Below are 23496 nucleotides of genomic sequence, written 5' to 3'. Positions count from 1 at the left end.
CCATTCGAATGTTTGAAAAAATAGCGGAGGCGATAAAAAAAAAAAAATTTCCGTTTGTTTTCAAATTTTTCCATTTCATTTTTTTTTAATCTCTAATCAACTAGCAACAAAAAAAAAAACAGAATCTGTATAACAATTTAAATCCATATTCAAATTATTATCAAAAAAAAAAGAAAATTATTTTTATCATTGCACGCACGCAAAAATCAAATGATGTCAAAATCGTCATCATCATCATCATCGTTCTTTCATTATTCACATTATTTAATTTGGTTTGGACATTTATTTTTTTTTCGAAAAAAACCATTATTTTTTTCTGTTACATACATTCATCATGACCAAAAAAAAAAAAAAAAAAAAACAAGTGAAAAAAAACCAAAGTAAGCCCCAAATAGTATTGTACCAGGTTAATCGAAATCAGCTGCAACAAACAAAACACAAACACACACACACACACAACAAATACGTCAATTTTCATTTTTTTTCTTCTTCTTCTTCTGTATGTTTCGAATTTTGGAAGTAAAATAAAAATCCAACGCCACAACAACAACAACAACAGTTATAAAGTTTTTTTTCCATACATCAATACAGATATTCGCATATCCTTTTCTACCAAAATGATGATGATGATGATGATGATGATTATGGTTGATGGTTGGTTTTTTTTTTCTTTCGAGCTTTATAAAATTTCATTCACGTAAAAACGCGTTTACGTATATATATGTGTGTGTTTATCTGTCGATGTTTTTGTGTTTGTGTTTGCGCCCAGTCAACCATGGTATACAATTTTGCCAACAATTTTTTGTATATATATCTGTATGAAACAAAGTAATATTATGTGTAGAATGAAATTTGAAACAAATAGAAAAACTGGGGGAAAAAATTCAAACAAACAACAAACATGAATAAAAATAAAAATAAAGGTGTGACTGTTACTTTTGGCCTACCTGTTGTGTTGAAATAGTTTTTTTTTGTTTCTGTTGGTCTATTTCATTTTGACATTTTTACTTCATTCATTCGGTCTTGTATACAATTTTGTTGCTCTTGTTTCTGTTTTTTTTCTTGTTGTTGTTGTGTTGTTGTTTTTTGCATCCAAAATTGATCCTTCATCATTTAAAATAAGTAGTGTTTACAAGAATACGTATGTGTGTGTGTGTGTGTGTGGTGATGTGTGCAAACAACAAATAAACAGTTGAAATTGAAACGATTTTTCTTTGATTCAAATTTTTTTTTGTAAACTGATAACGCTTGGTGATCAAGGACAAAATTTTTCAAATTTATCTCCCACTTAAAACAACATTTTTGATTCAGATGTGAAAATTGTTTTCTGTTTTGTTTTTTTGTTAAATCTTCAATTGCTACAATAACGATAAAAAAAAGTAAAATATTTTTTATATGAGAAAAAAAAATCGGAACCTAAAAACTGAATCATTTTCTGATTGATTTTTGGCCGTTATTCATTCAACAAACACAGACAAACACACACACACAAAATTGTCGACAAAAACAAAACATCAAATCAAATGTATTGAATGTGTGTGTGTGTGTATGCCACTAAATTCAAATTCTTGGTAAAAAAAAAAAATTTTCGAAATTGATAATTTCGAACATATCGACGACAGTGACAAACAGACAAACGGACAGACAGACATACATAGACAGAATATATGCTCTCTAAATCCGGTCTATTAAATCATCATCATCCATTCTTTTGCCCTTCTTCTTCTTCTTCTTCTATCAACTCTTTTTTTTTTGAATAAAATTACTTCAATTGATGCCATATCACACCATGAATAATGGCTAAATAAAATATTACATTCAATTTTCACCTTGTATGAATGTTTCATTTTTAGTGTTAAAATGTTTGTTTGTTTGTTTGTTTGTGTGTGTTCAATTCAATCCAAAAGCAGCTATCTAATAATAAAAATAAATCTAGAGAAAGAAAATCATCATCATCATCATCATCATTGTTGTTGTTTGTTTGAAGCTCATAACCATCATATATTATCATCATCATCATCATCATCATCATCATACAACAACAGATTAATGTGTGAAAAAAAAGAAAGATTGTGAATCGACAACAACTACCATCGAAATATTATTGATGATGATTATGGGCCAATGGTTGCTGCTAAGTAAATGATGTGTATTATACACCTTATAAACCATTTTTTTTCTTCCCTATATATTTGTACCTGTGTTTGTGTGTGTGTGTTGATTATGAATTTCTTTACAATTTGAAAGTAATGAGAGAGAAAGCTCCCTGTGTGTGAGTGTGTGTATGTGTCTATGTATGGTGGTACATACATGTGTAATAAAAATGGTATTTGAGTTTTCTTCGATCCGAATATAATCGTCTTGTTGTTGTTGTTGTTGTGGTTGTCGTTACCGTAGTTGTGGCTGTATATATTTATGTGTGTGTGTACCTGTTGAGCTTTGAAGTTCATAGGAAAAAAATGATAATTTTTAACAAACCAAAAAAAAGTGAATCTACCACAACCAACACCATCAAATAGGATTTTACCATTAAGCCATCAAACACATACATACACACACACACACACTCATCATTTTTTTCGGGCACCAATATCCGATTAATTCAATCTAATTTTTTCTCTGATTCCACAACAAGTGTGTGTTCTGACGTCTTTTGATTTTCCAGTGAATTTAGTTTGTGATTTCAAAGTTTTGTTTTTGAATTTCTGTTTGTGTGTATATAATCTATATATATGTAAAAATTGTTCTGTTTGTTTTTTTTTTTTTTTTTTTTTTGGTTTCATCTGGATCGATTCAAAATTGTGGTGGTGTGAAAAGTAAATTCCGATTGAATCGTTATTGTTTGGAAGTGATAAATTAATCTGGGGGAGAAAAAATGCAAGAAATTGCACGTAAACGTTTTCAAACAAAGGCCTGTATTGCCGGTGCTCGAACATTTTTAATGTTATTCAATGTAATCTTTTGGGTAAGTTTCGAAAAAAAAAATTTTTTTTTCTCAGTTTTTGAAAAAATACCTTCAATTCATCTGTATCATGAATCTATGATAATCATATTTTTTTCCTCATCAAGATCGCCGGATTCATTCTATTATTATTTGGTCTTTGGATGCGTGTTTCCATTGGAAAAGTATTCGAAATAGCACCACAATTTAATTTTGCATTACCAACAATGTTAATCATTTGTGGTTCATTAATGATGATTGTATCCGTATTGGCATGTTTCTCTTCATCCACTGATAGTCCAACTTTATTATACATTGTATGTTTTTTTTCCATGAATAATTCTTAATTCCTTTTTACATTTGAATTTGATTTTTTTTATCTTGTTTCACAATTTTCATTCACATTTCAGCTAAGTGTTATATTTTTCCTAATATTTGGATCAATATTTGCACTATCAATCACTGGCTATGCATATCGTGATACATTAAAAGAACAGCTATATAAATCATTAAATCATACATTGAATCAATATGGTACCGGTAATATTATGGATAAAGATCTTGATCGAATTCAAATACATGTATGTTATATATGACAATTTATTTTGATGAATTGAATTCAATTTTTAAATTTTTAAATCCATCCATATATATAGTTCGATTGTTGTGGTGTCGATAATTTCGAAGATTGGCTACATAGTGATTGGCATCAAAAACATAATCTATCATTTCCGGATAGTTGTTGTAAAACATTAAAACATTGCGATAATAAACTAGTGGAACAGACACATATGGTTGGATGTTATCCAGTAATTGTCAATACATTCAATGAAAATCTAAGTACATTAGGTTTGGGAACATTTTTCATTGCATTATTTCAGGTATGTGAATCATGAATTCTATATGAAAAGGAAAAAAAATCTATAATCATAATCTATATTGATCGATCAAATTTTGCTTTTGATATTTTCTTAACCCTAATCAATCAATCAATCAATTATCAATTATCAATATAATTAATTCGAATAAAAAATGCTTACAAGCACGTACATGCGATCAACCTTCAATTTGATTCGATCAAAAAAATTATTTTTTTTTTGTTTTGTTTTTTATCATCATGATCATTGAAATTAATTTTCTTTTTTTTTCTACGAAAAAAAAAATTATTCTAGCTTTGTGGCGTAACATTGGCTGTTTGTCTGGCAAATCATATAAACAAGGCGAAATATGAAGAAATGTATTAATGTGAAGATTTTTTTTATTTTGGCAACAGAATTGTTTTTTTTTTATCTCAAAAATCAAATTTTTTTTTAAATTTTTGATTATAAAACACACAAACCACACAGCTATTATAATTATTAGAACCATCAATCAGCAGCATATAAACACAAATTGTCATCAATCGATCCTGTTTGACCGCCACCACCACCACCACCAACACACAAAGATTTAAACAACAAACAACGAAACTTTAATTCGAAATCGAGCTTCAAATTCCCGAAAAAAAAAGACAAAAACATAGAAAAAAAAGAATTGTTAAATTATCTTCCACAAACACATATTTACTGCCCAATAATGAACCATTTCAAATATATGTAATTGTGTGTGGCGGTGGTGGTGATGAAGATGATGATGATGTAATTGAAATGCACATAGACTTTCAATGTTTCGTTTCTGTTGTTGTTGATATATATTATTAATTATTATTATTATTATTATAGATTAATCATTATAATTGATAATTATGATTTTTATTCCTAATTTTATCATCATTTAAATTTGTTTGTTTGTAAAATACAAACAAATAAACAAAACAAAACAAAAATTTATCTACAAAACAGTAAGAGAGATAGTGGTGGAGAGAAAAACAGAGACAAATACAATGCATTCGGACAGGATTATTAATTAATTAATTATCCTGATTATATATCGTTGTGGATTGTGAATGATAATGATGTACATAGATATTGTCGTTGAAGGACAAATGTGATTTGTTTCTTTTTTTTCCTCATCATATATTGATATTATAATAAATCAATCAATTTTTCAATTTTCTGTTTGACAATTTTTTGTTTGTTTCACACCGACGATCGATTGTTTTTTTTTCATCAGGATTGATTTGTGATGTTTGACGTCGTCGTCGTTGTCGTTGTTGATGATGATGATTGTTGTTCCAATTGTACTCGTTTTGTTTCCAACATTTGTTCGATTCTCTACATGTTGAAATTGGAAGAAAAAAAGAATTTAGTTATCGGATAATGGCAATTTATTGTTTTTTATAAAATTTACATCTGATTCTAAAGGCCGATAAATGGAATGAATAAATTGTGAGCCACAAGCAGTGGCTAATAAAGCGGCCATTATACGTGATAAATATGTTGACCATGATAAACCAAATGGCATTCTTTGAGATTTTGGATTGAATTTTTATTTTCAATTTTGTAAAAAATTCATTGAATTCATTCACACATAGCACATGTGAATCAAACAAGTTTGTTTACATAGTTTTACCAGGAAACTTACCGAGCCATATGAACATTCGAATGAATATTGTTGATTGTAAAGTTTACCGAATTTTTATGTTTATCATTTATAATATTTTGAATGGTGAAATGGTGATTTCTAAGACTTTCTTACCTTACGTTCTTCTAGTAAACGTTCCTGTTCTTTTCGTTTATAAACCGAATAGAAATCAATTCCATTTATACGCATATGAATCATTGAGAATTCAGTCCATGCACCGATAGCAAAAAATATCGGCAAATATGAATAGAATCCAAGTTGTTTACGTAATGGCCAATTATCAAGTATAACAGAAATAATTTTTCTATATTGTTGCATATATTGTCGATAAAAATCACGATACATGATTGATTTAAATGTTCTTGATGATTCCAACAAACAAAAAATATCACAGAATAAATTTCTGACGAAAAAAATTTTTCGATATAAGGATCGTTCTTTATGAATAGGATCATATGACAAACTTTTCGAAAATATTCATAAAATCAACATGAAGAAAATTTTCGGAAAAAAATTTGTAAAAAAAAACGAAAAAATTATTCAAACAAAAATTTTTTTTAAAAAATGGCGCGTAATAGATAATTGGCAAAATCACATAATCATTACATTAAATACTATCCAATTGTAAAGAAAAACAATAAAAAGTCACATGACCCAATAATAGTAAAACAATTGTGTCAATCAACAAATGTAACGACAAACAGACAAACAAAAATCGAATGACCACAAAATAATGATGCCATACCATCATCATCTCATACATATTAACGACGATGATGATAACATATATTTCGTATTTTGTTGACCTATTGTTTTGATTAACATTTTCAATTTTATTGATCAATCATTTAAATTTTAAAACGTTATCATTATCATTTTCATCAATTTTGGAGAAAATAAATACAAACAGACCAATAATCAATCCATGTTTATAATAAAAACTTTCTACATCTCCATCTAGCAATATCATTCCCTATGAATCGATACAGATTTGAAATCTGAATTGCCGAGAATCGAATCCAGAAAAAAACCGGTTACAAAATGTTTATATTTTTTTTCCAATAACAATAACAACAACAAAAACAAACAAAACATTTTTTTAAAAAAAATCGATTAATTTTATTTCGTCATCATTAAAATATTGAATCAACTCAACCATGATGTTTTTGTTTTTGTTGTTGTTGTTGTTGTTTTGTTGCCGTTGATGACGACAAACCATCACCATCACCATCATCATTATTATTACAGACAATTTTGATTCGAATCCAAAGATTCTTTCGTTTCTCTCTATTTCTCTTTTTTTTTCTTTCAAAATTCAATAAAAAAAAGGAAACGATGAGAAAAACTTTCTCTTTCGAATGTCTCTTATACACACACACACACATATACACAATATATCTTGTGCTATATACTGTCCAAACACACACACACACAAAACACTAAACCATTCTATTTGGGAAATTCTAGTTTTGTTTTCTGCATTTCGCTTTTTGTTTTCGTTTTTTTTTTTTTTTTTTTTTTGGTTAGGCGCGTTCATTTGCCATACCACCAATAAACATCCATATTTTTTGCTTATTCATTCAATTGTTCAATGATATATCGACGAGTTGATATATACTATTGTGATTGAGATATTGTGTGCATGCATGTGTGGGTGTGCTACTCATTCTGGTTTTCTGGTAGAAATTCGGCTTGAATTTCCAATTGCATCACATTGTTGTATATATTGTTTGTTTTTTTTGGTATTCTAAAGTTGATTTTGGTGTTGCCCAAAAAATTTTTTCTTCTTCTTGAATGTTATCATATTTAGAGTATATATATAGTTGATGTATACTACTTGTATATATATTGTTTGTCATTATATTAATATTATCATCGGCGTCAATTTTGTTGTTGTTGGTTGTGGTGGTGGTGGTACTGCAGCAAGATATTAAATTCCTAAATCAGCCGTTTTGTGTGTGTGTGTGTGTGTGTGTTGTTTGTTTGTTTGTTTGTTATAATGAATGTCGCCCCTTTTTTTTCATATGACAACATTTAAATCACCACCGTTTGTATATGTGTATGTGTATTTGGCCTATCATTGATAATGATAATGATGATTTTGATGATGGATTGTTGATATTTTTGATGATTATGATGATGATGATCAACTCGAATCATATATTGTGTGTAGATTTATTTAGATTTTGTTTGTTCATCCTGTGATCATTTATAAATTATTTTTATTACTTGGGATTTGAAATTATTTCAAACAACAACAACAACAACAATGAAGAATTGAATTAAATTTCAAACACGAATCTCATCAAATGTTTACGGAATCTTTTCCTAAATGAAAATAAATTTGTTTTGTTTTCTCCGTCGATTCAATTCATTTTCAATCAAATTTTTTTTTTATTGTGAATTTTTTCTCAATTGTTGTGTTCGCTGCTTTAGAAATTGTTGTTGTCAATTGATTTTTTTTTTACGAAAAGAAAAATGTCTACACAAATTGTTATACCAACACCAGGTACATCATCTAAATCAAATACAATAAATAAATCCTCATCAACAACAACAGCAGCGGCAGCAGCAGCATCAAAAACAACTACAACAGCTAATCGTTTCCATAATCGTTTTCGTCCACCACGTAAACCTGAAATACAAGTGGATAAAAATGAATTGAAACAAAAATTAACACCATTACAATATAGAATAACACAAGAAAAATTTACTGAAAGGTAATGTTTTTTTTAAAAAAAAAATAAAAAACAAAACAAAATTGATATTTCATCATTTGATCATCATAAAGATCCTCAATTTATTATCTTCATACACACGGTTCAATGATTTTAATGAGTTTTTTCTTTTCATTTTTTTTTATTGGATTATCTGATTTTTTTGTCGTTGATTATATCTAATCCGTTGATTTATTTTGTCATCGGTATTTATTTTTACCTTTTGCATTTTATTTTTACATTGTACTTATTATTTAAAAGACAAAAGTGTTTTTTTTTACCTTTGTATAAAAATCCTTAGCTGGTGCAATTAGTCAACTGTGTGCAATACTGATTTTTTATTTTATTTGTCTTGCGAATCTATCTTTTTCTTTTTGTTTTTTGTTTCCATGATCATCATTTTGTTTGTTTGTTTTTTTTGCATTGATTAAGTCAATTGATGTACTAATTATTTTTATTGTTCTTTTTTCTCACGTTTTAATTTTTCTTTTGTCCCAATTTTAGTACCAATTAATTAATGTGAACTGTTTTTTTTTCTGTCATTTGTTATTATTAAAATTTAGGCCATATTCAGGTGAATATCTACGTCTAAATGATCATGGTATCTATTGTTGTATTGTATGTGGTGAAGAGATATTCTCATCGGAAACTAAATATGATTCTGGCTGCGGTTGGCCAGCATTTTATAATACGATTGATGCAGATAAATTGATCACACAGACCGATCTTTCTCATGGTAAGAATTTATCTTCTTCTTTTTGTTGTTGTTGTTGTTTATTCTATTTTGATACTTTGTTTATGAATTTTCATGATGAATCAATCATTCAATCGATAAATCAATCAATCACTATTTACAATTTGTTGTAATTTTCATGTTTAAATTGTTTTTTTTTCGCTTTCTCTCTATTTGAAATTAGTTCAAAAGGTTTAATCGATTAAATCTTTCTTCCTGATTGAAAGTTTTCCACTATACACTGTGTAAATTTTCGTAAAACATTTTTTCTTTGTTAAAATCAATACAAATCAAATCATTGATTCAAATAAAATCAACAGACATATGTTTATTGCATGCATCAATTGTTGCTCAACGACGACGACGACGACGATCATGGCCATCAATTTTGTTATGGCCTTGGTTTTTTTTTCTTGTTGCTACTAATGAATTCAATGATCGATGATGATGATGATGATGATGATGATGAATATACATGGTGTAAAAATGAAATTCAAACAAACAAGACAGGCGAAAAAAAACATTCAAATATTTCAACCGTATTTTTACCATTTTAAAACATTCGAATAGTTCAAATATTTTAAATTGTTGTATTTTCAGTGATTGTCAACCGTTATTGGAATGATGATCAGATGATGATTGACGTATGCTCATCATCATCATCATCAGCTTTTCAATGATTGATTACTTGATTGATTTGTTGATTGAAAATTCATTTGCTTCATTTATATGTGATGAAAAAAAAATCAATTAATTTGAATAATCGATTTTTTTTTTGGTTTATTTACAATCTATAGTCGGTGGAAATCTATTATTATTAGCATTAAATCAAGATCTGGCACGTACAGAGGTAACATGTGCAAAATGTGGTGCACATATTGGCCATGTATTTGATGATGGTCCAAGGCCAACCGGTAAACGTTATTGTGTTAATTCAGCTGCATTAAAATTTATAAAATCTAATGGTGAAGAAGTTATCTGTGATATACCAGCAACATCAGTATCATCGAGCTGCTGTTTTCGTTCGCCCACCAAAATAATTAATTCTAAATCATTATCACCACCAACACCACCAACGCATATAACACAGCCACAATCGTCATCGGATACCGATTCAACAAAGACTAAATCACAATTGTCATCATCATTTGATATAACAAATAAACCATTATTAATACCAACGAAACCATATCGTCAATCTAAACAATCAAAGACAAAGTCATTATCACCTACAACACGTCCTTTAATTGATGGAACAACGAATGAAACAACGTTATCATCAACATCATCATCAATGGCAATACAACCATCATTGCATGCAAGAAAAGTTCAAATGAATAGAGAGGATTTTTTCAAATCATCATCATCATCATCATCATCAACATTAAATAATATTCGTACAACTAAATATAACGAAATCAATGACCGTATAAAAAATTCATTGTCATCACCATCATCATCGACAACAATAAAACAACAACCAATGATGGTTTTTAACAATCGTATCAGAAAAATTGCCAACACTTTTGATCAAGAACAACAGAATTCTATTAAAAGTGATTTGAATAACAATAATCAATATAGTAATAATAAAACAACAAATTCAACGACATTAATGACTAATAAATTATATAGTGATGTGAAATCCCGTTATCTTGATCATTTAAATATGATGAGCAAAAAAAGTGTTATTAAACACACATTTACATCATCGGTAACGAAAAAATCATCACCATCAAAAGCTGCTACTACTGCTGTATTGGAAAGTGATTTGTAAATTATTTTTTATTGTTATTGTTGTTGTTGTTGTTCTGAAGAAATAAACAAATTTTTACAACGATTCGATATTTTTCTTTTTCTGGACCATTTTCTTCTGTGATGTTGCATATTTTGTTTATTATTAATTGTAAATCGTAAAACAAAAACAAATAACCCATTTATTTGATTTTGATTTTGATTATATTGTAAAACTTTGATTTTTATTATTAATTAATTTTTATTAAAAATTATTCAATTTCATTACAAATCAATTTAAAAAATAAAATTTGAAAATTTGAAAATTGAAAAATAATTTTTTTCAAATCTGAACTATGGCGCCATCTTTTATCTATGAATTATTATAAAAAACTAGCTTTTAATATTCATCCGGAAGATGGCGTAACAGATGGATCGACAAATGGGCTCAATAGTGACGTGGTCTTCATTTATTCGGTGTTTGTTGTTTGATCGACCGGCTGATTTTTCCGATTTTTTTATTTTATTTTATTATTACAATTTTGCTAAAATTATCAAATCATGGCCGAATCTATTTGTTATACATTGATTAATGTTGAAACTGATGATACTACTAATGAGGTATCGATACGAAATGATATTGGTAAGTATTTCCGAAAAAACTTGAAATAATTACTAAAACCCACATCACACAGAAAAAGGTGATACGAAATCCAAAATTTTGGCACTGAAAAAATTAATCTACATCATTTTGAATGGCGAAAAATTTCCACCAAACATGTTGATGTTTGTCATCCGTTATTTATTGCCATCGAATGATCATCAGATTAAGAAATTATTATTAATTTTCTGGGAAATTGTACCGAAACGTGGACCCGATGGTAAACTATTACATGAAATGATTTTGGTTTGTGATGCTTACCGTAAAGATCTACAGCATCCAAACGAATATATTCGTGGATCAACATTGCGATTTTTGTGTAAACTTAAAGAACCCGAACTATTAGAACCATTATTGCCCACCATTCGCCAATGTTTAGAACATCGTCATTCATATGTTCGTCGTAATGCAGTATTAGCCATATTTAAGATCTATATGAATTTTGAATTTCTCATACCGGATGCACCAGAATTAGTATTGGAATTTTTGAGCCGTGAGTCCGATGCTAGCTGTAAACGTAATGCATTTCTTATGTTGATTCATTTGGATCAGAAAAAAGCTTTGGATTATTTGAATTCATGTTTGGAACAAATTGGAAGTTTCAATGAAATTCTTCAATTGGTCATTGTTGAATTGATCTATAAAGTTTGTATATCGAATCCGGGTGAACGTTCAAAATTTATTCGTGCAATCTATAATCTATTGAGTATGTCTACATCGGCATCGGTTCGATATGAAGCGGCCGCAACATTGGTTACATTATCGCAAGCTCCTACAGCTTTGAAAGCTGCAGCCAATTGTTTCATTGATATTTGTATCAATGAAAGTGACAATAATGTAAAGCTAATTGTATTGGATCGATTAATTTCATTGAAAGATTCTGCTTCCGGTGCTGAACGTATCCTACAGGATTTATTGATGGACATTCTACGAATACTGAATGTTGCCACCGATTTGGAAGTCAAACAAAAAGTCTTGAATCTTTCATTAGATTTGGTAACTCTACGTAATGTGGAAGAATTGGTTCAATTGTTAAAGAAAGAGATATTGAAAACACAGAATGAATCACATGGAACACAAGAAGAGAATAGCAAATATTGTCAAATGTTGGTCAAAACTATTCATGTTATTTGTATGAAATATCCGGATGTAATTAATTCAAGTAATGTTTTAACTACATTGTTTGAATTGTTGGCCACGAAAAATGATGAAACAACGGCCATACTGGTTATTGTATTCTGTAGGCAATTTATTTCGAAAAATGCTCAACTTAAAAATTTTATCTTAAGTAAATTAATGGAGGTATTTGCATCGATCAATAATGTCAAGGTACATCGTGGATTGATTTGGCTTTTGGGCGAATTTTGTGATGAAAATGCCCTCCAACTACAAGAAGTACTTGAACTTATCAAAACATCCATGGGAGAATTGCCTATCGTTGAAAGTGAACTACGTAAAATTGAAAATGGTAATGAAGATAATGTTAATGCCTACGCAAATCATGATGTTTCCAAAACAGCGGCCAGTTCATCGGCACCAAAATTGGTCACAGCCGATGGTTCATATGCAACACAATCTGCATTAAGTTTGACAACAAAAACTACAGCCAATGAACAATCACAACCACCATTACGTCGATATATGTTGGTGAATAATGAATTTTTTATCGGAACAACAATTGCCAATTGTTTGGTTAAACTATCGCTTCGTTATAAACAGATGGTTGATGTTGATCAACGATCAATTAATATTTATCTAGCTGAATCAATGTTAATTTTGACATCAATTTTACATTTGGGAAAATCTAAATTGGTTACACAAATGATTAATGAAGATGATTATGAAAGAATTTCATTATCATTATATGTATTGATCAATATTAACAATACTGATACGAATGAAATTGAATCATTAATGAGCCAGATTTACATACGTGACACACGACAATCATTAATGAGTATGTTGGATAATTCAAAAGAAAGTGAAATCAAATATGATTCCGTATTGCATAAAGCTAAAAAAGCTGTAGAAATTGATGATCATTTAATATTTTCACAGCTTATTAACAAAGCAAATGAACAGATGGAAAATCTATTAGATGTAAGCCTTAATCAGGCGATTGCTGGACCAACAGCAACATCAACTGCCTCGGGTAGATCATCATCATCCACTGATCTATTATCGGCAAGTCAATTATCCAAAGTAACACAATTAACTGGTCTTGGTGATCCTGTTTATGCTGAATGTTATGTGAATGTCAATCAATATGATATTTCATTGGATGTATTGATTGTCAATCAAACATCGGATACATTACAGAATTGTACACTTGAATTATCCACTATTGGTGATTTAAAATTGGTTGAAAAACCACAGCCAATCGTATTGGCACCACATGATTTCACCAATGTTCGTGCATCGATTAAAGTAACATCGACCGAAAATGTTGTTATTTTTGGCAATATCGGTAAGTGTTTGTGTTTATTTGTTTGTTTGTTTTTCATGTACAGAATTTTGACATGAAAAAACTTTTTATGAAAGAATCTAATGTTGATTTGTTTCTTTTCTCGATTTAACCTCTTATTTCAATTCTCTCTTTCTCTCTTCTATTTATTTGTTTGTTTATTTGAATGAAAATAAAAAACAAAACAAAAAAAAAACAGTATACGATATTTCGGGATCAACATCGGATCGTAATGTTGTCGTTTTGAACGATATTTATATCGACATCATGGACTATATTATTCCAGCTACATGTAGTGATGCACAATTTCGACAGATGTGGACGGAATTTGAATGGGAAAATAAAGTGACTGTCAATACGGGAATCAATGATCTTATTGAATATCTAAATCATTTGATCAAATCGACTAACATGAAATGTTTGACACCACAAAAATCATTATCGGGTAATTGTGGATTTTTAGCTGCAAATCTTTATGCAAAATCAATATTCGGAGAAGATGCATTAGCCAATGTAAGTATTGAGAAAACATCATTAGATGCACCGGTTACCGGTCATATTCGTATACGTGCCAAATCACAAGGAATGGCATTAAGTTTGGGTGATAAAATTAATACATCACAAAAGATGGCTAAAGCTGCTTGAATATTTTACAACAAGAACAACAACAAAAAAAAAATCATTCCCGTCACGAAATAAATTTGATGATGATTCCAGAATGCTTAATAAGCTGAAACCAACCAACCAAAACATATGGGAAAAAGATTAATAAAAAAAATATATTCCAGAAGAATATCACAAGCATCAAATATGCAAAAAAAAAAACCACAATCAACTAACCAGAATCAAAAAAAAAAGAAAAGAAAAAATTCAAAAATCTCATTGTCGTACATATGATAATCTAACAAAAACATTTGATTCAAAAATAGAAAATCCAACAGCAATTGATGAGAGAGCGAAAGATTTACAGTTTGAATATTATTTTTTTTTAAATTGCCATTTTTTTTACTTTGAATAAATATGGTTAATATCCTAAAAATGTTTCTCACAGACTTTATTTTTATTTTTAAATTTTTTTTTTCTTCAAATGTCAATATTCACGATGGAGACATGTTCCATTATCATCATCATCATCATCATCGTTATTATTACCACTTATGGTGAATATTTTTCATTCTCGCTGTTTATTTCGTTTTTCGTTGTTGTTGTTATTATTATTATTATTAAAATCAAACCATTTCTATTGTTTTCACCGACTGATAATGTCTAGGAATATTTGATGGCTTTAGCAAACAACTAAACCGACCAAATAGGAAAAAAAACTGAATTGTTAAACAAATGGATGGCTCCAACACTCAAACGCACACATACACACACACATACACGCACACACAGCTAGAATCCTAAAGTAGGAATCCGAAAAAAAAGAAAGTAAAATAGAATTCTAAAAATGGCTAGTCGTTGTGCCAAAAAAAAACAAAACAAAACAAAAAAAAAATTCCATGAATCTCATTGATTTATTGATGTTTGCAACTTTATTATGTCCGAAAAAAATACGATGGAATTTTTCGCTATTGTCGACAATATCGTGTAGTTGTGACCATTTTTTTTCGCTTTGCTTTGCTTGCCCAATTTAACGATCGACACGATTTGAAATTCTTGTTGTTGTTGATCGAGTGATGGCTCATCTTCTTTCTCAGCTTTAAGAGTTTTATTCACATTCATTCCATACATTCATCGAAATTTATATTCAATGATGATGGATATCATCTCATTTACATTTATGCAAATTTGTTTTCGTTCAATTCTAAATATTATTGTTATTCCAATATAACTGTTTAATAATAAAAAAAAAAAAATGATCATCACTGATGCTGTTTATCATGGAACTTGAATCAATTTTTTCTTAAATATTATTTTTCTCACCGTAAATTTTCATTGATAAAAAAAAACTTTTTATTCGAATAAAATTAACTTACAAACACACACACACACATAATGAACTAAAAAAGTGTTAATGACTCGATTGTTCATTATTACAACAATAACAACAAACAATGATCATTCCAGATGATCCATCTGTCTTTTGGGACAGACACACACACACACACGATCAGCAAAAAACACGTAGACAGAAAAAAGAAAAAAAAATAAATTAACTGTTCCAAAAAAAAAAGAAAAAAAAACGGTGATGATGTTTATAACGAAAACAGGGTCTATCTTTTTTTTCTCGTTGTCTCTTTCTTTCTTGGTGTTCGGGACAAAGTTCATTCCATTCCAAAAAAAGCTAATCCGCTCGTTCATCGTTGTCGTATTTATGTGTGTGTGTGTGTGTGTGTGTGTGGTATAATAATGCAATACAATAAGTCACCCGAGTTGTAAGTCGATTTTTTTTCTTTCTTTTTTTCTCGTTTATTTTGTTTTTGATGTTGAGCTTCTTTTGGAACAACAACAACAACAGCATATACACTTTGTTCAATGATTTTTTTTTTTTTTTTTGGCGAGCCATCCATTTATTTCATCCCATCCATCGAATTCATTCATTCGATTGCACAAGTGTAAACTTGGTGCTCGAATAAGATAATTACAATGGTATAGATAGATGAATAGAAGAAAAAATATCAACCAAAATATAAAGCTCTTGTATGATTGTTGGCCTGTGTGTGTGTGTGTGTGTGCAAAGCTTTTGACTTTTTTTTTCTTGGCCATTCATTTTCTATGGATGAATGACAAAATAGCTTACAACAACAACAAGGGCAACTTTGATTTTTTTCCATACTATCATCATCATTACCATTACTCACGTTTGGTAATCACAGGCATCGTAATAAATTGAATTTTACGCCACATATTCTTAATACAACGAATAAGATACAAAGAATTAGTAATATTTTGTTCGCTTTGATTGGCAATACATGGGGAATTAGCCATAAGAAAAGAGTTAATCTCTACAAAGGGATGATTCGTCCTGCTATCATGTACGGTTATCAAATTTGGGGTGATAAACTTATTGTCAAAACAAAAAATAAGCTCAACTCAATTCAACATCATATATTGCTAAAATCAATTTATGCATATCAAACGGTTTCATGCAACATTGTTTGTATTCTTAACAATGTCGAAAAATTAACTGATTACATTGATTCTTCTTTAATTACCTACAAGATTCAAGACAAGGCTGTTAGAAAAATTGTTATGGCCCTTCGGAAGAAACATTCAATTAATAATTACTTTAACCATGTGAATGATAATTTTAAAAGTTTTTTCCCTACATCACATATCCCGTATTTCTTCAAACCCAATTTTTTCAATGTTCAATTTATTACTGGCCATGGCTTATTCATGAGCTATCTCCACCGTATCAATGTCAAACCATCGCCCGCATGTGAATGCGGCCATAGTTATCAAGATCCTAGCCACATTTTATTCAACTGCTCACTTCACCGACAGTTTCAGCATAATATTTCCAGTCCATCAGAATTTATGTTAAACAAATGTAATCTTTCATTATTTAACAATTTTTGTAAGGGATATATTATATCCCATTATTAATCTTATTTTAATTTTTACTATTGTATTCTTCTGTTGTTCTTTATGATACAAGTGCCGTATTGGCAGTGTATCTTTTATTAATAATAATAATAATAATCATCATTACCATTGATAGAAACGTTAACCTCAAAAATGATTTTTTTCATGATTTTTCTTTTCTTTTTTCTTCTATTGAAAATCTATTGAAAATGGGCCAAAAAAAGATGATAATCATTGGATCAACAATTATTATTTTGGTTATATAATTGGTACATTATCATCATTGGGGTAATGAACGTTTTGATAATGAATGACAAATGAATTGACAATTTAGGTTGACAATTCAAATGTGTGTATGTGTGTGAGTGTGTTCTGTTTGAATTTATCCGATAAGTGGTGTTTTCCTTTCATATTCATGAATTCGATAAGTTGAATTCATCATCATCATTCATTATTGTTGTTGAATTGAATTGAATAATATCATCATTGGAAATTGACATCGAAACCCAATGATGATAATTGTCATTCAATATTATTATTGAATGGCTATTATAATGAAATTTAAAAAAAAGGTCAAATAGATCGAATAATAAACGAATGTTTTTTCTTTCTTATTATTCTATCCCATCTACATTCATCAATTATTGGGCGATAAAAAAAATCATCCACTATCATCATAATGGTTATTTACGGATGCATTTTTTTTAGGACCACACACACAAAAAATGAAAATTATAGACATACTTAAATAGCCACAACTATCAATCGAAATATATAATTGGCCTAAAATTCATATCTAAAGAAAGATGAACGGAAATCCATTACCACCACCACCACCACCACCAATACCCGATAATCGATTTTCATTTCCATCCATTGCAAGCAAAAAAATGAATGAATAAATGAGTTTCATGTTACAATTGAATTCCATAAATAATTTCAATGTTGATTATTACATTGACACATTAAATATTCATTTTGGAATTAGAAATAATTATGTGCAAGCGTTGGTGTGAGCGTTGGCAATTAAAGTAGTTTTGATTAAATTGATAAAAACAATAAAAAAAGAAACACCCCAAAGGGTTTAACAAATTGAAGAAAAGGAAAATATTTTTCAAAATAGACCACCACCAGTTATTGTCCAAATAGAAAATGAAAAAGTTGAATATGACAAACTGGAATACCATTGATCTAGATTTTTTTTTTGTCATAGATTCAATTCAAATCAATTGATGGATTGAATTTTTTTCTTTTCTTCTTATTTTATTATTTTTTTTTTTGGTCCATTGTTATCATCATCAATTATAATTGGGTGCCCACCATTATTGTCATAATTGTATGTATGTCGTACAATCAATCAAATACATCTAATTTTTTTTATGCCAAAAATATATGAATTCCACAAACTATGAATCATAAATGGATATTTTACCTTTAGGTGATATTATTATCTATTTTAACTGGGGAAAAAAAACGCCAAGTTTCAATGGAAAAACACAGCAACAACAATCAACAGAAAATAAAATAAAATAAAAATAACATTTTTTTTTTTGTTCAACACTGGATCCTCGAGCTCTGTTTAATAATAATTATACATGAATGGGTACAATTTTTTTTTTAACAACGGGAATAAAATAACACATAACCGTAACATTATTATCATAATGATGATGATGATGATCAACTTTAGAGTTAAATTCAATAGAGAGGGTGTTAGTTTGTTTGATGCAATTCGGACAACACAATCACAATTAAATACGATGAAATAGTTTATTGATATGATATTGAAATATAATAATGAAAACAATAATAATGAAGATGATAATCGTACAAAGATTGATAAATCACAAAGAAAACATAAGCATTACAATTAGAGATGAAGAGAGAGAGATGAAGACGAGAGCAATCATATCAAGACCAATCGCGGCATGGTTAATCGAGCAATGTCTTTTATATATTTGTAGCCATATCAACACACAGGCGCACTGACAATATGAACGTTTATGGAAATACATAGTCAATGACTAAATGTTAACACTCCCCTGTCATTGATATGTCAATAATATTCCACATTTTTACCATACGTTCATGTTTTTCGGGCAATAGGATTTTCGTTAACCAATCATCCAATTGTTTCGTCGTGTCGATCCAAGAAATATCAATGAATTTTGAAATTACGATTTTAAACATTTTATACATATGTTGATAGTAATGGCACTGATCAAATTTCGATGGTATAAGTCCATTTTTCGTTATAATATCGTCAAAACGTTTGTTCCATGCTTTGGGGCTTTCTTTCAAGCCATACAAGCCACGTTTAAGTTTGCAAACATTGTCGCTTTCGTCGTTGAAAACAATAGGTTGTTTGATATACATATCATGATCAATAAAGCCAATTGGGAAGGCGGTCGAAACATCAAATTTGATTATGTTCATATAATAAGTAGCGATAATCGAGAAGACCAATCGAGTCGTATCAGTATTCACCACCGGAGCATAATTGTTCCATAAATCATCATTATCGGCTTCGAAACCACGAGCAACGAGCCGAGATTTATATCGACCATCATCTTTCATACGATACAACCATTTAACAGAAATGCCATTTTTATTTTCCGGTCGATGTACAAGGTCCCACGTATCATTGTCAATAAGCATCGATTCTTTCCATTTGTTAGCTTCGACACAATTTCTTGCATCGTTGAATGAATTTGGCGCTGAACCAGCCACCGCTAACCCAAGAATTCTACGTGGTCGTAATGACGCTAATTTGTCAGGATCCAATACATGTTGTTTATTTTTCGAACCAATAGGTCGGCCACGAGGCTTATCATTTATCTCCCCTGTTTGGTTAATGTCGTCAGCATCATCATCAATGTCGGTAATTGGATTATCATCAGGTTTATCAGATTTCTCCGATGTCCCTGGAACAGAAGGATTAGTCGGTTCTATCATTAAGATAGGGCTTACGATTTTCGAGCTCGGTGTCTCTTCCCATTTTACCGTCGATGACAGCTCCATTTGTCCAGCCTTACGATCGTAGCGTCGGTATATGGATTCACCATCATAGCCAACCAACACCACGGGCTTCGAGTGATCATCAAACTTGTTATCATATTTGATCAACATTTCACCGACAGATCCGCCGATATCCATATGGATATATTCACCAGCTTTATCGTGCTTTTTGTTCAATACCGATGGATGACATGATTCGATCAATTTACCATTACAACATGATCTACAAAATCCCATGTCATTGTTCAACTTTGTCGGTAGTCCACCAACCAACGATTTGTTCGCCATCGATAAAATTGTTCTGGCATCAACATGATTATGTTTTTCGTGCCGCACGGCCAAACTTTCACCAATAGCCATCATGGTTACTCGTTTCTTCGGTATTCGGGCACGGACCTCGTACACATTTGTATATTTCTGTGAACGATCAGCATAAATCAATGGTTTGCCATCTCGATAAATAACCGTACAGTTAAAATCGCCACCAAAATGTATATTTCGATGTTTCGATAATTGACCCAGTGATATCATGTTCATTGGCGATGTTTCAATCAATAACGAATTCGTTAATTCAACAGTCGTCCAATTTTCGCCATCATGAAGTTCCACTTCGACTGACCCAATACCGGACGCTTGGCTGATGCCACCAGGAGATGCGATTTCACCCCCATTATATGGTTCGATATCAGTAAAATATTTCCGATCATTAAACGTATGCACACTAGCACCACCATCGGCAAATATTTCACAGGATTGGTAGTCGTCGTCGTACGATGGTTTCGGCATCACTTTCGGTCTATCCGCTATACCAGCTTTTGACAAGGCCATCAATGTCACCTTCGGCTTTGAATCATTCGACTCATTCGAATCTTTTAACAACGGACAATTCTTTCGAATATGACCTTCTTTGTGACATTCGTAGCACCGGAAATTTTTCTTCCGTCTAGCCATGGCCAACATGTTTTTGGTCTCGGACTCTCTTTTGATCTCAATCTCTTTCTTTACACCAGCCTCAGCCGTCATCGACCCGGTTACAAATTGTTCCAGCTGATTGAATGTCATACGTGTGCCAGAACTCAAGCGTATAGCTTCGATACTATTCTTTATCGATTCAAACCTTGGCGGAAGAATGGACAATACTTTTGAACATTTTTCACCATCCGTCAATTCCTTGCCCTTGGTAAGCAATTCTGAGGCAACCGACCGTATTTTCCGAAAAGTATCTTTGGCACAATCAGACCACGTAATCGAATAAAACTTCAGCATCAAATTGTCGAGTTCAGCTGATGACGATCCTTGATGATACTCTTTCAATGCTTTATAGATTTCTTTTGCTGTTTTGCAACCGATAATTCTGTCATGATTATCATCATCCAAGGAACTGTACAGTAAATTCTTGGCCGCATACATTTCTTTATCTTGGCTTTTGTCATCATACTTTTCTTCAACGTATTTCCAAAGATCGAGACTCCGAAGAGCTGATTCAATTTCGACATTCCAGCGTTGAAACGATGAATCGTTGAGCACAGTGATTTTCGGTGCAGCTGAATGACATGAAGGACCCATAACCTGTTAGTTTGTTTGATGCAATTCGGACAACACAATCACAATTAAATACGATGAAATAGTTTATTGATATGATATTGAAATATAATAATGAAAACAATAATAATGAAGATGATAATCGTACAAAGATTGATAAATCACAAAGAAAACATAAGCATTACAATTAGAGATGAAGAGAGAGAGATGAAGACGAGAGCAATCATATCAAGACCAATCGCGGCATGGTTAATCGAGCAATGTCTTTTATATATTTGTAGCCATATCAACACACAGGCGCACTGACAATATGAACGTTTATGGAAATACATAGTCAATGACTAAATGTTAACAGAGGGAAAATAGAAAAGATTTTACAATGTCAATATCAATTGAATGATGATAATGATCACATAATGATTTTGAAGATTTTTCGTTTTTTTCTTCTTTCTCTTTTCAACTATCTCTTGCTACCGATTTCATTTCATTTCATTTTTTTCACCACCAGAAATTCAAATGTTTCGCAGTCGTGGAAAAAAAATAATCGTATCGTTTTGGAATTCAATTTTCGGGCGTCTGTTTGCAAATGGCATGATTCTGAATGATTAAATTTCATATATGAAATTTCAAAATGTTAGATTATCTTATTCCGGAATTTGATGATTGATGGATTGTTGAAATGTTCATATTTATGTGAAATAGTGTCAAACGTAGGTTTCATTTACATTTTTCCATCATGAATTCTAATAAATTTCAATTTAAATTCATCATTAGCGTTGGCGTTGTCCTATCAAACATGGACAACAACAACAACAACAACAACAAAAAACCAAAGATTAAATGTTCTTGAAGTAAAATTAAATGTTTTCATTTTTCACTTCCTATATCTGTATGATTTTCAAAAATTTCTCAAATCTTTATATGTGAAAAAAAGCAATACAGATTTGTCACATTTTCCGCATCCATTTATGTCTATGTTATGAATTTCTGATGTGCATTCTATTAATTACCATTATTATTCACATATGGAAAAAAAATTCACTCAAAGAGATCCATGATGCCAAATTAAAATGGATTATAATTAAAAGAGTTATAGTTAATAATTACCATTCGTTTCGTTTTCATCATTAAAAAAAAACAACCATAAAAATCATATTGAGAGAATTAAACATACACATTCCATAGTGATGATTTATGAATTTTTCAATTAAAAATATAAGTCCAAAACGAAATGAAAAAGAAAAACTACAGTAGCTACCACCATCATCATCATCATCATTAAATCATCATCAACGGGTTATGCCCGAACTGGATTTTTTTTTCTCATTGCCTTTATGTATGTATGTGTGTGTAATAATCTAATTTTATTACTCTTTTATCATTAATGATGATGATGATTTCATACATGAATTTACATGACGAATTCTTTAGTTCTTTGAAATTTGACAATTTTTCTTCATACATGTTTGATGACGAAAAACAACGTCTTTGCAGAATATTCTAACAGGAAAAAAATTGCATCATTTTTTTCCTTGTATCTTCTTAGATGTTTAAGAAATTGTGATGATTCATTTGATTTTTTGTTTTCACTTTCACTTTCTTTATTCTGCATTTGAATTCTTCATCAAATGA

The 23496-nt window shown here is 30.2% G+C and overlaps 5 protein-coding genes across 9 annotated transcripts; 3 read left to right on the top strand and 2 right to left on the bottom strand.

Annotated features, from left to right (window-relative positions):
* Positions 1-1433: 1433 nt before the first annotated feature.
* LOC124490887 (tetraspanin-6) lies at positions 1434-4695 on the top strand. 4 transcript variants are annotated; one of them, XM_047053455.2, is made up of 6 exons: positions 1434-2138; positions 2818-2965; positions 3070-3258; positions 3352-3522; positions 3598-3822; positions 4114-4695. In XM_047053455.2, exons 2-6 carry the CDS (start codon positions 2876-2878, stop codon positions 4183-4185), a joined length of 747 nt encoding a protein of 248 aa, XP_046909411.1. In that variant the 5' UTR covers positions 1434-2138; positions 2818-2875; the 3' UTR covers positions 4186-4695. The 4 variants fall into 4 exon arrangements, with proteins under 4 accessions (XP_046909411.1, XP_075586559.1, XP_046909412.1 ...); XM_075730444.1 differs by having other exon boundaries at positions 1436-2138; positions 2636-2965; XM_047053456.2 differs by lacking the exon at positions 1434-2138 and adding an exon at positions 2176-2634.
* Positions 4696-4898: 203 nt separating this feature from the next.
* On the bottom strand, positions 4899-5886 carry sloth1 (sloth 1). The gene is made up of 2 exons (XM_047053457.2): positions 5579-5886; positions 4899-5154 (listed from the first exon to the last, which is right to left on the bottom strand). The coding sequence occupies exons 1-2, from the start codon at positions 5807-5809 to the stop codon at positions 5050-5052; spliced, it is 336 nt and encodes a 111-aa protein (XP_046909413.2). The 5' UTR covers positions 5810-5886; the 3' UTR covers positions 4899-5049.
* A 692-nt stretch (positions 5887-6578) lies between these two features.
* Positions 6579-10958, top strand: LOC124491026 (uncharacterized). Of its 2 annotated transcripts, none has more exons than XM_047053619.2 (3): positions 6579-8184; positions 8745-8917; positions 9712-10958. In XM_047053619.2, the coding sequence occupies exons 1-3, from the start codon at positions 7943-7945 to the stop codon at positions 10689-10691; spliced, it is 1395 nt and encodes a 464-aa protein (XP_046909575.2). In that variant the 5' UTR covers positions 6579-7942; the 3' UTR covers positions 10692-10958. The 2 variants fall into 2 exon arrangements, with proteins under 2 accessions (XP_046909575.2, XP_046909576.2); XM_047053620.2 differs by lacking the exon at positions 6579-8184 and adding an exon at positions 8486-8622.
* A 108-nt stretch (positions 10959-11066) lies between these two features.
* On the top strand, positions 11067-14812 carry betaCOP (coatomer subunit beta). The gene is made up of 3 exons (XM_047053292.2): positions 11067-11291; positions 11344-13776; positions 13973-14812. Exons 1-3 carry the CDS (start codon positions 11210-11212, stop codon positions 14416-14418), a joined length of 2961 nt encoding a protein of 986 aa, XP_046909248.1. The 5' UTR covers positions 11067-11209; the 3' UTR covers positions 14419-14812.
* A 4390-nt stretch (positions 14813-19202) lies between these two features.
* On the bottom strand, positions 19203-22086 carry LOC142597477 (uncharacterized). The gene is made up of 2 exons (XM_075730440.1): positions 20538-22086; positions 19203-20378 (listed from the first exon to the last, which is right to left on the bottom strand). Exons 1-2 carry the CDS (start codon positions 21886-21888, stop codon positions 19336-19338), a joined length of 2394 nt encoding a protein of 797 aa, XP_075586555.1. The 5' UTR covers positions 21889-22086; the 3' UTR covers positions 19203-19335.
* Between the last annotated feature and the right edge of the window lie 1410 nt (positions 22087-23496).

This window comes from Dermatophagoides farinae, chromosome 4, assembly GCF_024713945.1.
Source record: "Dermatophagoides farinae isolate YC_2012a chromosome 4, ASM2471394v1, whole genome shotgun sequence".
Lineage (NCBI taxonomy): Eukaryota > Metazoa > Arthropoda > Arachnida > Sarcoptiformes > Pyroglyphidae > Dermatophagoides > Dermatophagoides farinae.
The sequence above is the reverse complement of the archived record's forward strand: the minus strand, read 5'-3'. Positions and strand labels throughout refer to the sequence as shown.